Source organism: Abramis brama (assembly GCF_963993115.1).
Source record: "Abramis brama genome assembly, chromosome: 25".
Taxonomy (NCBI): Eukaryota; Metazoa; Chordata; class Actinopteri; order Cypriniformes; family Leuciscidae; genus Abramis; species Abramis brama.
Genome location: NC_139987.1, coordinates 19,819,549 through 19,836,769, shown reverse-complemented (window position 1 = coordinate 19,836,769; position 17,221 = coordinate 19,819,549). Strand labels below are relative to the sequence as shown.

Sequence of the window (17,221 nt, the reverse complement as noted above, 5' to 3'; positions counted from 1 at the left end):
ACTTTATTTTACAGTACCTGTACTTACAGGTAATAGGGTCAAGGTTAGGTTTAGGGTAGGTTAGTACCTAGTTATTACCCATATTGTAATAACTATAAGTACATACTAGTATGTACATGGGGAATAGGACTGTAAAATAAAGTGCTACTGACTAAACACGTAATACACATGCGCATGACGTCACAGTTTTCACAAATTTGCATACCATACATGTAGTTTACACAGAGACTATAATGGTATAGTTTTCAAAAATGTGTTTGCATTTTCAGGCTCTCAAAACAAATAAAAAGTTTTCAGTTTTTAAAACGGTGTCGTGAAAACTAAGACTTATTTAGTAAAAACACAATTATAAGAAGCTGAATCAGGGTATATGCACTTGCGTGTTTGTATAAGAGTCTGTACATCTGTGTTTGAATTTTCCTCAAGCCAGACATTGTTAACGTCCCAGTGGAGAGCTTCTGTAATCCAGTAGGAATGATTATAAAGAGACAGATGATCTGACAGCAGTTCAGTGCAGCGTTTCTCTCACACGTCTCAATAATGGAAGCACATCTTGACAGATAAAACACAACTCCAGATGTTGTTTTCAGCACAGCGATGTCGCACAAGCAGATTTTTTTTTCAGGAAAACAAAAGGATTTCCTTCACACCTGAAATATTATAAATATCTCAACAAGACAAGCAGGAAGATGCCAACATTTGCAGTGATAGGAAATGCTCAATAGCTTCTTCTTTTAGACTTTAAGGTATGTTCCTATACAGAAATTTTACTTTCAACAATAAACCTATACCCAAATATTCACTGGTGGAAAAAGTATGAAAACTCTCCTACATTTTTTTTAAAATATTATTACAATTAGACTTTCCAGCCAGTAATTACCAAGCATTTTAAATGTATGGAAAAGAACAGATCTGACATTTTGATAATAACTAACTTTCATATTCCACAGAAAATAGGTTATTCAAGTTATCCATTTAGACTTGATGATCTTTATAAAGGTACATTATTTTCTTTTTGCTTTCTTTTTTTATCAATCAAGCAACAATTTTTTTTGGATTTCAGAAGTTTAAAATCCACTTGGCTCAAAAATCTGAGGGAGCACATGCAGTTTGAATGGCATGAAGCATTTAATAACCAAAGATTGGTCAACAACAGTCCCTGACATTCCCATAATTACTGTTTTTGATCAAACTGGACTTTTTATTAGACATGCTTTTAAGAATCTTTGTGTCTGAATGACATTTAAATGACTCACTTCCTCTCAGTGGCGAATGAGGACTGTTTCTGATTACAGTTTGTTTCTGATCATAAGCATTTGTTGAGATTTTTAGGCCTGAAGTGCTGGCTGTCATTATACAGCTCGCTCTCTTGCTCTATCTCTCTCTCTCTCTCTCTCTCTCTCTCTCTCTGAACCCTTCTGAGAGCTCTTCTGTCTAGTGAGGTGTGTTAATCTTGAGATGAAAGATGTTCTGTAATTGCCTCACACTTTCTTTTCCTTGAAAGACGCTGCTGTTCTTCAGCACTGAAGATCACATATTGAACCTCTTGTGTCACTACTAGTAAAATAATTACTTTGCAGGGAAGCATTGCCTTAATATGCTCAAAAATAGAATATTCAAATAGAGTCACAACTTTATGTACAATTACTTATAAAGCATCTGAAGAGCATCAAGCATTCAGCTGTCATCCTGAAATAATTGGAGAATAAGCAAAAAAAAAAAAAAAAATGTGTATATATAAATATATATATATATATATATATATATATATATAAAACAAATAAACAATTAGTCTACAAAACAAATATTTTAACTAATCTTCCAAAAGGACCATTGGGTCTGTGGAGACCAGTTTAAAAAAACCTGACTTAGACTAGACTAGGTTGTCTAGTACTAATTTTCAATCTGTCTGGATTTTTTTGCAGAAGATGGAACCATACAAACTCAGAGAGGAGGAGAGTCAGAATCAGAGAAAGAGTTTGACCCTTTCACCAGTAAACAGGAGCCACCAACGGACATCCAGCAGCTCACAACAGATGCAGTACCAATCCTCCCCAACCTAAGACTGCTTAAACTCCACTCAGCTCTGCTGACCAAGAGCTTCGAGGGAGATCAGCAGTTTTTTAAAGAGGTACCACACACTGTGCCAACAGTCTCTACCTCTACATCTAACACTGAACATTCACTTCTGGTGCCTCAGGAGGATTCAGCAATCTTCTCAGACCTTGCGACCACATTGACCATGACTGCGGCAACATCTGTGGAACAAAGAAGACCCAGCAAAAGCCGTAGTAGAACATCAGAGAAGATAGCAGTCACCTCTCAACCTCTCACAAACCCCACCGTTCCAACAAGCACTCCCACAAGCACCAGTCAAATAACAACTCTCATCACAACAACAAGGAAAGCCTTTGACAAGGAAACTACTTTGCCACCACTGTCTCTGTCAACTTCACTTAAGAAAGAACCACAAAGGCCAGAAGAGAAAACCACATCAGGGTACTCCTCTGAGACATACTCAGGTACTTTTATGATGGATGGATGGATGGATGGATGGATAGATGGATGCATATATATGGATTGATGGATACTGTATATATGGACGGATATATGGATGCATATACAGTATATGGATGGATGGATGGATATACAGTATATGGATAGATATATGGATGCATATATATGGATGGATGGATGGATATACAGTATATGGATAGATAGATAGATAGATAGATAGATAGATAGATAGATAGATAGATAGATAGATAGATAGATAGATAGATAGATAGATAGATGGATGCATATATATGGACGGATAGATAAATACGGACGGATGGATATATATGGATGGATTGATGGATGTATATATATAGATGGATGGATGGATGGATGGATGGATGGATATAGATGGATAGATGGATCCATGGATGGATGGATATAGATGGATATATGGATGGATGGATATAGATGGATGGATATAGATTGATATATATATATAGATGTGGAGATAGAGATAAAGATTGATAGACAGACAGAGACAGACAGATACTGTAGACAGATAGATGTGCTTGACGTGTCTCTACTTTGAAGCAATGTATTGAACTCTATGACAATGCACAGGCGTCAGAGCTAATGAAGGATTAGTGCACAGCCAACCAAACATAAGACAGCTGTAAAAGGGGCGATTGTTTAAAATGATGCTCTTTCTCTCGCTATGTCTTTCTTTTTCCAGCTCACTGCGATATGAACTTCACAGAAGCTGAGGGTTATATAGAGCTCCCTCTGGATGTCTCACTTGATTCCCACATGCATTGCACCTGCCTGGTTACTGTATATCTGGGTTATGGTGTTGAGATTCAGGTCAGTACCTTTCCATCCAAAGCTTTTATCATATGCAGATTAGGAGAAGCATCTCTCTCACTCATCTTTGTCTCTCAAGGGCAACAGAGTGTCATTTCCATCTGCTTTACACTTAACATTGAAATTTCATAAGTGTACACACAGAAATTAAAAAGTCCCAGCCTGTGTCTGAAGGCTCAGTATATGACAAGATATTTCTCTTCTGTGCATTCTGCATATCTACGTGGTTATGAAATAAATGTTTGACTTCCTAAATTGCAAGGATGGTTTGAGTGGCCTGAATACTGCAAACAGGGCACTGCAATAAAATAATGCATTTTTATATGCAAATAAATTGCTATAGATAAGACAGACAGTGCTTGATTGTGTGCCAAAAATATAAATACAATAAAATTGAGAATAAAAAGAAAAGAAATAGCACAGTTAAATCGTTTAATAAAAAGTAAGTTAAGAGGTATAATTAAGACATTAAGTGTACTCGCGTTTAAATCGCAGGATGATATCCTCGTTAAACATTTATCATGAACACCAGAGGAAAACTATGTGCTCTTCTAAATGGTTCTTGGAAGAAAGCACTTGTTAAAGAGGATTTAGAAAATTTCTTACTGTCACGGAACACACACGGGAAAAGGGTAGATCCAAGTGCATTATTTATTAAAGGGCAATCCAATTCGTAGTCATCCAGGCAAGGGTCAAAATCCATATTAGCAATCCAAAAACAAGAAACACAAACAAGAACAGGCAAAAACAAGCTTCAGAGGTGTGGTGACATCAAACAACGACTCCGTGACAAACACTGAAACAAACAGGAATATATACACACAGATACTGACAAGGTGACGGGAGACAGCTGTGTGCAATGAATCAATGAGTGACAGAGCAGGATGTTGGGAAATGTAGTTCATGAAGTAATGGTGACAGTATGGGAAAGAGACCTCTAGTGGTTACCGAGGGAAATACAAACCAGACACTGTGACATAACCCCCCTCTACGGAGCGGCTACCAGACGCTCCAAGACCCACAAAAAACAAACAAAACAAGAGTCCAGGAGGGAGGTGGAACGGTGGAGGATCAGGGGGAGGGATGGGGGGCCAGGTCCATGGAAGGGAACAGAAACAGGGGGTGATGGTTTAGCCGACGGCCAGGGCAAAGCTGACGACCCATCGGGCGGCCAGGGCGGACACTTTCCCTCAGGCGGCCAGGGCGGAGCAGACAGTTCATCAGGCAGCCAGGGCGGAGCAGATAGTCCATCGGGCGGCCACGGCGGAGACCTTCCCTCAGGCGGCCAGGGCGAAGCAGACAGTCCATCTGGCGCCCAGGGCGGAGACGTCCCTTCAGGCGGCCAGGGCGGAGCAGACAGTCCATCGGGCGGCCAGGGAGGAGACAACCCTTCGGGTGGCCATGGTGGAGACGACCCCTCGGGCGGCCATGGCGGAGACGACCCCAGGAACAGACACCGGCTCAGGAACAGGAACAGACACAGACACAGACACCGGCTCAGGAACAGACACCGGCTCAGGAACAGGAACAGACACCGGCTCAGGAACAGGAACAGACACCAGCTCAGGAACAGGAACAGACACCGGCTCAGGAACAGACACCGGCTCAGGAACAGACACCGGCTCAGGAACAGACACCGGCTCAGGAACAGACACCGGCTCAGGAACAGACACTGGCTCAGGAACAGGAACAGACACCGGCTCTACGGCGGCCATCTTGTCAGGAGACACAGGCTCGGCGGCGGCTATCTTGTCTGAAAACACCGGCTCGGCGACGGCCATCTTGTCCGGAAACACAGGCTCGGCGGCAGCCATCTTGTCAGGAGACACTGGTTCGGCAGACGTGACCTGAACAGTCTCTGGATCGGTAGATTGCATCGGTGGAACCGGTAGGGTGAAGCACTGGGATGACGCTGGCAGAGTGAGGCACTGGGGCGGTGGCAAGCCGCTGGAGTGGTACCGGCAGGGCGAGACATCGGAGCGGCGCCGGCAGGGCGAGGCGCTGGAGAGGTGCTGGCAGGGCAAGTTGCTGGAGCGGCGCCGGCAGGGCGAGACTCTGGGGCGGCGCCAGCAGGGCGAGGCACTGGGGAGGTGCCGTCAGGGCAAGCAGCTTGGGGACGGTCTCCGGGACGACAGCGGGCTGCATGGGGACAACCTCCGGAACCACCACGGGCTGCACGGGGACTACCTCCGGAACCACAGCGGGCTGCACGGGGACGACCTCCGGAATCACAGCGGGCTGCACGGGGACGACCTCCGGAATCACAGCGGGTTGCACGGAGACGGTCTCCGGGACATTAGGGAGACGGGAAGTCTTCCTCTTCCTCCTTCGTATCCGCGAGCGACTGGGTGCTGTTCTCTCCCCGGAATTAACCGGGATTGCAGCACTCTCCTCCCTGATACGAGCAAACAACGCAAAGCATTCATATAAAGTCATGGCTCCTCCTCTTCGGCTCGAGAATTCCCATTCAGCTGCCTCCTCTCCCTCTTAGTGGTCGAGGAACAGTCATGAAAACTCATACCGCTGAATCTATGTGTTGACGGAGTCGTTCTGTCACGGAACACACACGGGAAAAGGGTAGATCCAAGTGCAGTATTTATTAAAGGGCAATCCAATTCGTAGTCATCCAGGCAAGGGTCAAAATCCATATTAGCAATCCAAAAACAAGAAACACAAACAAGAACAGGCAAAAACAAGCTTCAGATGTGTGGTGACATCAAACAACGACTCTGTGACAAACACTGAAACAAACAGGAATATATACACACAGATACTGACAAGGTGACGGGAGACAGCTGTGTGCAATGAATCAATGAGTGACAGAGCAGGATGTTGGGAAATGTAGTTCATGAAGTAATGGTGACAGTATGGGAAAGAGACCTCTAGTGGTTACCCAGGGAAACACAAACCAGACACTGTGACACTTACTTCATTACTCAAGCCAAGAGAGAACAAACCGTTCATTTTGAGCAAATGAAGCACCATAGACACTGCGTTTCATGCAATCAAATGGAACTTATCATTCCTGTCAGTCTGCCAACTCGATACGGTTCGATCGACTGCACTGAAATTTCTCAGACCTCTAATTTTGGATTGATCAGAACAGAGAGAAGCGCATTTAAAAACTGATTGTGAGGAGACAGAACATCGCACGTAAAAGTTTTAGAGACACGCAGACAGATGCTGCCAACTCTCTCAGGCATTAATAAAGGCCCCTAGTCTGAAGTTGTGAAAGTTTCCGTATGGAGTTCCAGGAGGATAGTCATATTCGTGTGTATCAGTGTGTTTGACTGCAGCGCAGCTGCTCTGTCGTATGAAACAATTTCCCTCTAAAAGGCCCTACAGTACAGCGGTTATGTTGGCTTTCTGTAAGGAACAAGAGGATCTGTTCTATACTGAATCATACATGTGATGCTTCCTTTTTTTACATTTTAGATGTGATGTTTCATCAGCTGATTGTCTGTTTGCTTTTTGATTTCCTGCAAAAAACTTCTTCACAAAAAAAATTGCTCTTCCTGACATTTTTCATTCTCCAGGTGGCCAATTTAAACCAATGGTTTTGAAATGTGCATGCTCTGATGGGGATGCTAAAGGCACACTGGCCGCATGTTTGTTTGAATATTTATGTATTTCTCTGCAGATTCTGAGTTTTAAAAATATGCTTTGGATAGTGACTGTTTAGAGGTTAGAATGTCTATAACTGCAGGTGTTCTGATGCAAGAATTGGCCTGTGTTAACATGGATGGTATAGCCTATGGTTAAAGATCTGGACAGCTAACCAAAAGTCTGTGGGTTCCAACCCCAGAAGAGGGGAAATGCATTATACCCATATTTGTCTAAAAAGAGATGCAATTCCATTGACAAATGATGAAATTATTTCAGAAAGAAACACATTTAAGTCTTTTTTGACAGACTGTTTGGATGTGGCATGATTTAATCTAATTGGATTTAGGGATAGTTCACCCAAAAATGAAAATTCTGTCATTAATTACTCACCCTGACCCTTGACGCTTCAAAAAGTTCATAAAGAGATTGTAAAACCAATTCATATGAATTGAGTGGTTTAGTCCAAATTTTCTGAAGAGACTCGAAATGTTTATATGATTTAGATGAATTTAGGCTTTATCTTTTATTCACATTTAAACATTGATCAGCGAACATAAATAGCTCAACCAAACCTGTTTGATGCGCGAGAACAAACCTCATTGGTTCTCGCAGAAGCTCAAACGTGCTGCGTAACACAAGAATGAACCTCAATGGTTTTCACCCATCAAGCGAACATCATTGAGCTTCGGTTTACCACAACTGATGTGTGAGCTGATGAATGTTTATATGTGAATAAAAGCCTAAATTCAATCTGTTCATCATATAAAGCTTATTTCTTTTAAGAAATTTTGGACTAAACTGCTCAATTCATATGGATTAGATTTACGATCTCTTTATTAACTTTTTGAAGCATCAAAGTGTAGTTGCGTAGGTGTCAATGGAGGGACAGAAAGCTCTCAGATTTCATCAAAAAGATCTTTACTTGTGTTGTGAAGATGAACGAAAGTTTTTACATGTTTGGAACGACATGAGGGTGAGTAATTAATGACAGAATTTTCATTTTTGGGTGAACTAACCCTTTAACCATATGCAACAATATACAAATAAATTAATGAAATGTTTTTTTGTTGAATTTAGTAAAGTACTACTCACAGAACGCATGTGTATCATTAATCACAAGCTTCCATATGAGCAACCAGTGATTAACTGAGTGACTCTGATGAACAACATTAGTAGCAAGCCATTTATGTGTTTAATTTACTGGAAAAAAGCATTCATTCAAGAAATTTTGGAACTACACTGGTTAGGTTGTATGGTTTTAATTCACTAAAAAAACTACTCATAAGAGTTATTCTTTTGGGAATCCAAAGAGATGGAAGATTAGTCTGACTTTCAGGAATTGGATTGCACTGGTTGCTATGTTTTGCGCTGTATTTGAGGTTGTGCAGCGTCTCTGAATAGTAGTGTAGAAAATCCTGTCAGTATCATATTGTCAGAGCAGGGTTTCTGCCTGCATCAATAGAAGAATACATGTGCAAGAACGGTTAATGGACTTAAATGTAAAAAAATAAAAATTTAAACAGATGTGCGTTTTACCTCTGTTTTATGTGTCCTGTGATACTGCTTTGAATTTTGTGACATTTATAGCTTAGTTTGTGTTTATTTTTCTCCATAAACCATTATGGATTTGATTTGACAGACATTTTGCTGTGATAGGCCTTCGTGGAAACAGATCCTGTACACGAGTCAGTTTCCCTCAAAATGCATAATAATGTATGTATATACTCTTTCATAGAATGGTTGGATAGTTTTTAGCAGTTTGGGATCTAATCAATGTTTATGTGCTGATAAATTGGTGGACAGTGTAGTAAAATTGGAGTTTTAAGACCAATTCATACTGCAACAACAGACGGCGACCAATGGCAACAATCACCAGATTACAGGTTGTCATTTTTAAGACATTGCACGACCCGACAAAACTGAAACAAGGCGCCGACAAAACTCAATGGAACCCAATTGGCCTTTAGTTGAGCTGTAATTGGAGGTACCTTTTATTCACACTGCCGTCTCTCCAGGGTCCAGAGCTCTGTCGGCTAGACCCTCATTAACTTTCCACAAACTGTTCTGCTGGAGTCCACAAAGGTCCTGTGAAAGGCCACAAACCATTAAGATTCCCAACACCATTTTATTTTAATTGCGTGTTGACCATATTATTCCATGCGCACTGCCCTGATAACTCTATACCAGCTCAGGGGTCAGGAAGCCTCAACCGATCATCTGATGACACTTTTAGACCCACTTTATGGAAATGAAGGCCTTTGTACTTGTTCAGTTGGGATTTGAGTTTAAGAAACTCAAATCATGGAAGAGCAAATTAGCTAATATTCACAGAAAGGAGTCACTTGAACCTGAGGAGGGTTTCGGGGTCTAGCCACCACATCTGAAATTACTTTTTCAGTCATGGTCGCAGTTGGAGAGATTGCTGTCAGCTAATAATAATTTCACTTCCGAAAGGTGTCATAAAAGGTAGGAAGACATAAAGCAAGCATATCAAGGACGGTTATAGGCTACCTCTCGGCTCTCAGTGTGCGAGACACATCACAAAGGAAATGCAGAGGCTTTGGAAATCCAGTATGAACCTAAATTTATCATACATGTATTCAAATCTAAGCAAATTTGTTACAGCAAATTTATCAGCTCCTTCATTCACTGTCAGATGATCGTTTATGTGGCTTCATTTGTAGCCTAACTTACACAGAAGTGAAGGGGGTCTATGTAAACTTTTTTTCTTCTTTTCTTTTCTGAAGCTACCACAGAAGTGAATGATGGAATAAAGTTGCATGTCTCTTTAAATTATTTTTTATACTGTTTTGTGTTGTCGTGCTGACTGTGACAGCTTTCAACACAGTGGCAACCAGAACAGAATTGTTGTCAAAATTACCGGCTGCAATTCGCAGTTCCCATTGTGGTGAGAACCAATTTTCACCTTTAAAAAATGCCAGAACCGAATGAATTTCTTTCTTTCTTCTAACGGTTCTCAAACGTGTATTCTTCCGGCAATGCGAAACTACTAGCATAACCGCTCCTAGATGTACAGCACAAAACAAAGCGCGCGACCAGTTTGTTCTGATTCCAGAACGAATGACTCCTTTCTTTTTAGTGAATCAAAACAATACGTCGCTCCAGTGTAGGCTACTCCATTACCGAACGAATTAATCTTTTATTTTTAGCCGATTCTTTTCAGTGAGTAAAAACCGTTAAGCATAACCAGTGTGGTCCGATTCCTGAATAATTTTTTAATTAATGAATAAATCATTTTTGGTTTAGTATTTTCATTTAATAGCCTACTTAAAGGGATAGTTCACCCCAAAATGAAAAAAAAAAAAAAAAATCTGTCATCATTTACTCACCCTCAAGTTGTTCCAAACCTATAAGAATATTTTTTTTTTCTGCTGAACACAAAATCATATTTTGAAGAATGTCTGTAATCAAACAGTTGATGGGCCACATTGACTTCCATAGCCATATTGACTTCCAAAAATACTATGGAAGTCAGTGGGGCCCATTAACTGTTTGATTTGACCCATATTCTTCAAAATATCTTTTCTTTTGTGTTCAGCAGAAGAGAGAAAGTCATACACGTTTGGAACAACTTGAGGGTGAGTAAATGATGACATAATTTTCATTTTTTGAGCGAACTATCCCTTTAAAGGTAGGCCTATGTGAAAAGTTATTGAAAATTCCTTTAATAACCCTTTCAAATAATTTATTTCTGTTTAGCCCATCTGTTCTGTTGATATTTAAAATGATGGCACCTTTTTCAAACAAACTGCAGAGGGAAGTAAATACATTTGTTTGTCCCCAGATAGCATAAATTGCTCCAAATACATCTTCAATACAAATACTCATTAATTGAATGAATGTCTGTAATGTAACAAGAAAACTGTGTCACCTGTATAGCTCCTGTGCTGCTCCCACAGCATTTTGTAAAAACATATCAGTGTGTGTATCTGTATCAGTATCAGTAGCTCTGATACAACTGGGCAGCTCAAGACTTCACACCAGCACAGAGCTGCACACATCACTGGTCAATATGCTTATCTCAGAGACACATGCAACGAAACCGATCAGAGGAACCTCCATTTCACTTTCAAATTCTTGACCCACTGAAGTGCATCTAAACACACTATCAGTTGAGCTGATTCTAGAAAGGATCTTCACAGATGCAATCATATAAATCTGTAATATCAAGGCCTACATTCTGATCTGCAGGTGCTGAACGTGAGTTTGGATGATGGGATGGAGGCGGTTCTGGAGGATCTGGGTGGACCTGTGACCTCCATCCTGGCCAACAACTCAGTGTTATCCAGGGGTCTGGTGATACGGAGCTCCAGTAACCAGATCTCAGTCCGGTTCAGCAGTGAATGGCCCGCTCGGCCTGGCTTATTACTTCTGCGGTATAGAGGTACAGTCTCACTGTTGTGATACCCTCCTCATTTTTGTGCTAATAATTTGCCTTAATATTAAGAGATAAAATTAATTTGCAATAGGTTTGTGTACAGACCAATAAACAAATATTAGTACTTTATATATAATGTCATGGAAATAAGCCCCAGGAATAAAACACATCTCTAAGGCTGGAGTCCTTCAGGGGTTTGATACTGATGGTGGTACTCAGTGTAAACATGTTGAAGTGTGTGCGTGTGTGTGCGCGCGTGTGCATGGGCAAAGAAATGTCCTAATGCACACTATTTATTTTCAGGCAGATAGATCATTCAGAGAGACAGTATTGTTATATGGGCAGAACTCGGAGACATCACTGTCAGCGAGACAGCTTTCATGGAAGCAGCCTGGCTAGAGATAGTAGAAAAGACAGGTCTTATGTACTTTTTAACACTATGCAGCTAATAATAATCCTTGTGTCGTTGCTGAATAAAAGTATTCATTTCTTTAAACAAATATAAAAATACTGACCCCATACTATATATAAACTATATCTAAGATCAAACCATTTTCAAAGTCATTTTGATGCCCAGAATATCCCAACATCCTCTGGGTTTGGCGGGAACCACCGATGGAGTTACTGGCCAAAAGCCTGTTGAGTATAAATGCATTTAAAAGCGCACGTGAACTCCGCTCCTGCTGCTAAACCGAGATCAATAGCGTTTCTCCCAGAGAGAGATTAGATGAGAGAGGGCTATAATGCATCACTGTGCTCTATTGATATTTATGCGCTGGGGTTAAATGCTCTGTTCAAATGGTCAGGGGCTCAATAAAGGTAGAGAGATGCAGAGGCCATGAAGAGCACTGATGCACTCGCAAAAGCGGATAAATTAACGGACCACTCAGCATATGATGACCTCCCCGTGATGTGATGATCTTTGGCCAGTATTTTACACACAACATCTAGCAGAATGAAGCAATTAAGGGGTGAATTTACTAAACAGTTGCACCATTTCAGCATGCGGTATGTCAATGCAAAAATATATTAATCTTTCCAGCGTGCTTGCTGCTGTTGAAATAGTGCTGGGATATTTAAATCAAGTCACAGTCCTTATTTTCACTGCAGACGTTGTGTTTCTATGCAAATAAGGCTTGTTTAAGATATTAGTTATGTTCAGATATTATTATATGCTTGCACTAATTAATATTTGTTATTTGTTATTTATAATGTATAATAATTATAAATAACATATTTTTTATATTTTTAATATAATATATTTTTTTTGTATTTATATTATTTTATATTCTATTTATTTGATCTTCAGACTCAATTTACTTCCACTAAAGATTCTTTTTTTCAAGGAAAAATATTATTTTTTGTACTTATTTAAATCATGATCCATTATGTTTCTTTTTTTTAGACTGACCTGAATGCTTTTGTTCTGCCATTTTAATTCCCTTTCCATTGTATGGAAACGTCTGTCAGTGGCTCTTTTTCCGTTGATAGACAGATTGGATTAGTATTAGATAAAGCCCTGGCATCTGTTGGTCGTAACCCCTAAGCAACAAATCTGCCCTGCTGTGCTTGAACTGAGTCATTACTAATAATAACTAAACAACTGGGCATTATGGAACATTAATCGCCATGGAAACAGATTCAGCAGGGCCTGTTATTCACAGCTGGTGAGATCGGCTGGACATTAAAGGTTGCTTCCGAACATTTTACCATGCAGCACCTGAACGGTTTAGTGGCAGATGAAGGAAGTCTGGGTCAGATTTAAGGATACTTTCTGTTTGTTTGCTGAACTCTATGTTCCTGCTGCTCAATGGCACTAGCAGAGTTAAGATCAAAGGTTCAATTCCCTGGAAGCACGCATAGTCATGAAATGTGTATCTTTAATGCACTGTATTTTGCTTCAGATAAAATTGCCATTAAATGTAAGTACACTAAAAAATGGTGGGTTGTTTTGAATTGGGATGTGCACCCAATTTTAGGTCAAATATGGACAAAACCAAATGTTGGGTTAAAAATGTAATTAAAACATTTAACAAAAATTTAACAAATGGGTGGGTTGAAACAACCCACCATTTTTTAGAGTGTACTGAATTAGAGGTCACAGAACTGCTACTCACATTGTGACAGGCAGCAATGTTTTTCTCTGTCTGCCCATTTCTAGCAAACAAATTCAGCCACCTTCAGCTAAAAGTATATGGGCAGTACTTGGTGAAATCACTGTCAGAAATGAAGTTAATTCCTGTGATGGCAAAGCTGAATTTTCAGCATCATTACTCCAGTCTTCAGTGTCACATGATCTTTCAGAAATCATTCTAATATGCTGATTTGCTGTTCAAAAAACATTTCTTATTATTATCAATGTGTAAAACTGTAGTTGTGCTACTTAATAATAAAGCTGTAAATGTCTTTACCGTCACCTTTGATCAATTTAATGTCCTTGCTGAATAAAATTATCAATTTATAAAAGTATTACAATAACTGTATTACACACATAGTGATAATACAGTATGTGTATCTTAAATGCACTAAGTTGCTTCAGTTAAAAATGCCATTAAATTGAAAGTTTTCAGTTTTCAATAAAATAAAATTGAATTAATGATAAATTTGCCTCACGTGATGTACATACATTTTATTTTTCAGTATGTATGTATATATATATATATATATATATACACTCACCTAAAGGATTATTAGGAACACCATACTAATACTGTGTTTGACCCCCTTTCGCCTTCAGAACTGCCTTAATTCTACGTGGCATTGATTCAACAAGGTGCTGAAAGCATTCTTTAGAAATGTTGGCCCATATTGATAGGATAGCATCTTGCAGTTGATGGAGATTTGTGGGATGCACATCCAGGGCACGAAGCTCCCGTTCCACCACATCCCAAAGATGCTCTATTGGGTTGAGATCTGGTGACTGTGGGGGCCATTTTAGTACAGTGAACTCATTGTCATGTTCAAGAAACCAATTTGAAATGATTCAAGCTTTGTGACATGGTGCATTATCCTGCTGGAAGTAGCCATCAGAGGATGGGTACATGGTGGTCATAAAGGGATGGACATGGTCAGAAACAATGCTCAGGTAGGCCGTGGCATTTAAACGATGCCCAATTGGCACTAAGGGACCTAAAGTGTGCCAAGAAAACATCCCCACACCATTACACAACCACCACCAGCCTGCACAGTGGTAACAAGGCATGATGGATCCATGTTCTCATTCTGTTTATGCCAAATTCTGACTATACCATCTGAATGTCTCAACAGAAATCGAGACTCATCAGACCAGGCAACATTTTTCCAGTCTTCAACTGTTCAATTTTGGTGAGCTCGTGCAAATTGTAGCCTCTTTTTCCTATTTGTAGTGGAGATGAGTGGTACCCGGTGGGGTCTTCTGCTGTTGTAGCCCATCCGCCTCAAGGTTGTGCGTTGTGGCTTCACAAATGCTTTGCTGCATACCTCGGTTGTAACGAGTGGTTATTTCAGTCAAAGTTGCTCTTCTATCAGCTTGAATCAGTCGGCCCATTCTCCTCTGACCTCTAGCATCAACAAGGCATTTTCGCCCACAGGACTGCCGCATACTGGATGTTTTTCCCTTTTCACACCATTCTTTGTAAACCCTAGAAATGGTTGTGCGTGAAAATCCCAGTATCTGAGCAGATTGTGAAATACTCAGACCGGCCCGTCTGGCACCAACAACCATGCCACGCTCAAAATTGCTTAAATCACCTTTCTTTCCCATTCTGACATTCAGTTTGGAGTTCAGGAGATTGTCTTGACCAGGACCACACCCCTAAATGCATTGAAGCAACTGCCATGTGATTGGTTGATTAGATAATTGCATTAATGAGAAATTGAACAGGTGTTCCTAATAATCCTTTAGGTGAGTGTATATATATATATATATATATATATATACATACTGAAAAATAAATGTATATATACATATATGTGTGTGTGTGTGTGTGTGTGTGTGTGTGTGTATGTATAGAGAGAATCATTATATATATATAGAGAGAGAGAGAGAAAAAGTTTAGATCTTTCCAACTTAATTTGCTTTTTTTGATGATATACTTTCTGTTTATTTAAAACATGATCTATTAAATTTATTTTTTTAGACTCTGAGCTGACACAGTCATCTGCCATGTATTTCTGTTTCTCTCTCTCTCTCTCTCTCTCTCTCTTCAGCCTTTGCTCTGAGTTGTGCATCCCCGATGGCCCCTGATAATGGTGAAGTATCGGTCACTAGTATTCAGGTTGGGGGCGTGGCCTATTTCTCCTGTCTGAATGGCTATCAGCTCCAGGGCCCCGCCTCCCTCACGTGCCGAAATGCCACCACACCCTACTGGAGTGGCAGAGATCCCAGGTGTCAAGGTATGAGAGGAGAAACTAACATTACTGCCTCAAAATTGCTCCACATACAAAACTACGACTTGTGTTTTATTTCATTTAAATGCACCCATGTTATTCCAGTTTGCAGTCTGTTGGAAATCAGTGCCATGCATAATGAAAATGAAGGGAACTGAATGCAGCAAATTCACAGCAGTTACTCTCTCTCTCTTTCTTTTTGTCTTTCATGCCTAGTTGCTTGTGGGGGGACGATGAGAAATGCCACTCAGGGACGTATTGTCTCTCCGGGGTTTCCTGGAAACTACAGCAACAATCTGACATGTCACTGGGTACTGGAGGCCCCTGAGGGCCATCGGATCCACGTTCACTTTGAGAAAGTGGCACTGGCTGAGGACGATGACAGGCATGTGCTTTCTGTATTTTTACTTCAAATATTTTTACTAAATATTCCCCAAAATTTATTTTAAAGTAACATCCTTATTTAGACAGAACTCTTTAATTAAAATTATTTTAATTTATTCTAAAAATGTGTTTTATTTTAGTTGGCTGTTGCCAGTTTATGTGCCAGATTTATATACACTTCCATTCAAAAGGTTGGGGTTTGGTAGAAAGGAAATAATCTTTTTATTCAGCAAGGACGCATTAAATTGATCAAATGTGACAGTAAATACATTTACAAGATTTCTGTTTCAATTAAATGCGGTTCTTTTGAACTTTCTATTTAAGAATGTGAAAAAATATGTCATGATTTCATTTTCCACAAAGATATTAAGCAGCACAACGGTTTTCAACATTGATAATAATGATAAATGTTTCTTGAGAACCAAATCAGCATATATTAACATTATATTAAAATAGAAACCACTTAATTTAAATAATTTGTATAATATTTCACAATATTACTGTTTTAACTGAATTTTAGATCAGATAAATTTAGCCTTGGTGAGTATATGACTTATACAGTATATATATATATGGGTATATGAGTATAAAAACGTTAAAAAATCTTTCCAACACCAAACTTTTGAATGGTAGTAAGTAAATATACAAAGCTTACAAGGGGAACATGTTCCAATATCATCAGGCCCATTCATCAAAGTTATGATATATATGATATAATCCATTTTTTTTATAAAAAAAAAATCTGTTCACACATTTACTCTTTAGTGATGCAGACTTCCTTTTGTTTGTTTTTAGGCTCCTCATAAAGGATGGGAGTAACATTGACTCTCTGCCCCTGTATGACTCGTATGCAGTGGAGTATCTGCCCATTGAGGGGGTCACCAGCACTGACAGGCATCTGTTTGTGGAATTCACCAGTGATGAGATGGGCACATGCACTGGCATTGCCATCCGATATGAAGGTACAAGTATCCTCCTGTATTTCCTGAACATGAGCAGATCATGTATTCCATTCATTTAACAAAAAAAGCTTGTTCTCTTCTGAACCTGAACCTGAACCTGAACACCTGAACAAACTTGTTACAGCAAAAGAAGAGAGGGCCA

At 39.9% G+C, this 17,221-nt stretch overlaps 1 protein-coding gene across 2 annotated transcripts in view; it reads left to right on the top strand.

Moving 5' to 3' along the window:
- sez6a (seizure related 6 homolog a) overlaps nt 1–17,221 on the top strand; it is a 44,194-nt gene that overhangs the window by 17,177 nt on the left and 9,796 nt on the right. For both annotated transcript variants that reach the window (XM_084105333.1, XM_084105332.1), the window contains exons 2-7: nt 1,926–2,522; nt 3,233–3,360; nt 11,179–11,371; nt 15,554–15,739; nt 15,950–16,118; nt 16,913–17,079. In XM_084105333.1, coding sequence (XP_083961459.1) covers nt 1,926–2,522; nt 3,233–3,360; nt 11,179–11,371; nt 15,554–15,739; nt 15,950–16,118; nt 16,913–17,079 — 1,440 coding nt within the window. The remainder of the gene's footprint in view (nt 1–1,925; nt 2,523–3,232; nt 3,361–11,178; nt 11,372–15,553; nt 15,740–15,949; nt 16,119–16,912; nt 17,080–17,221) is intronic.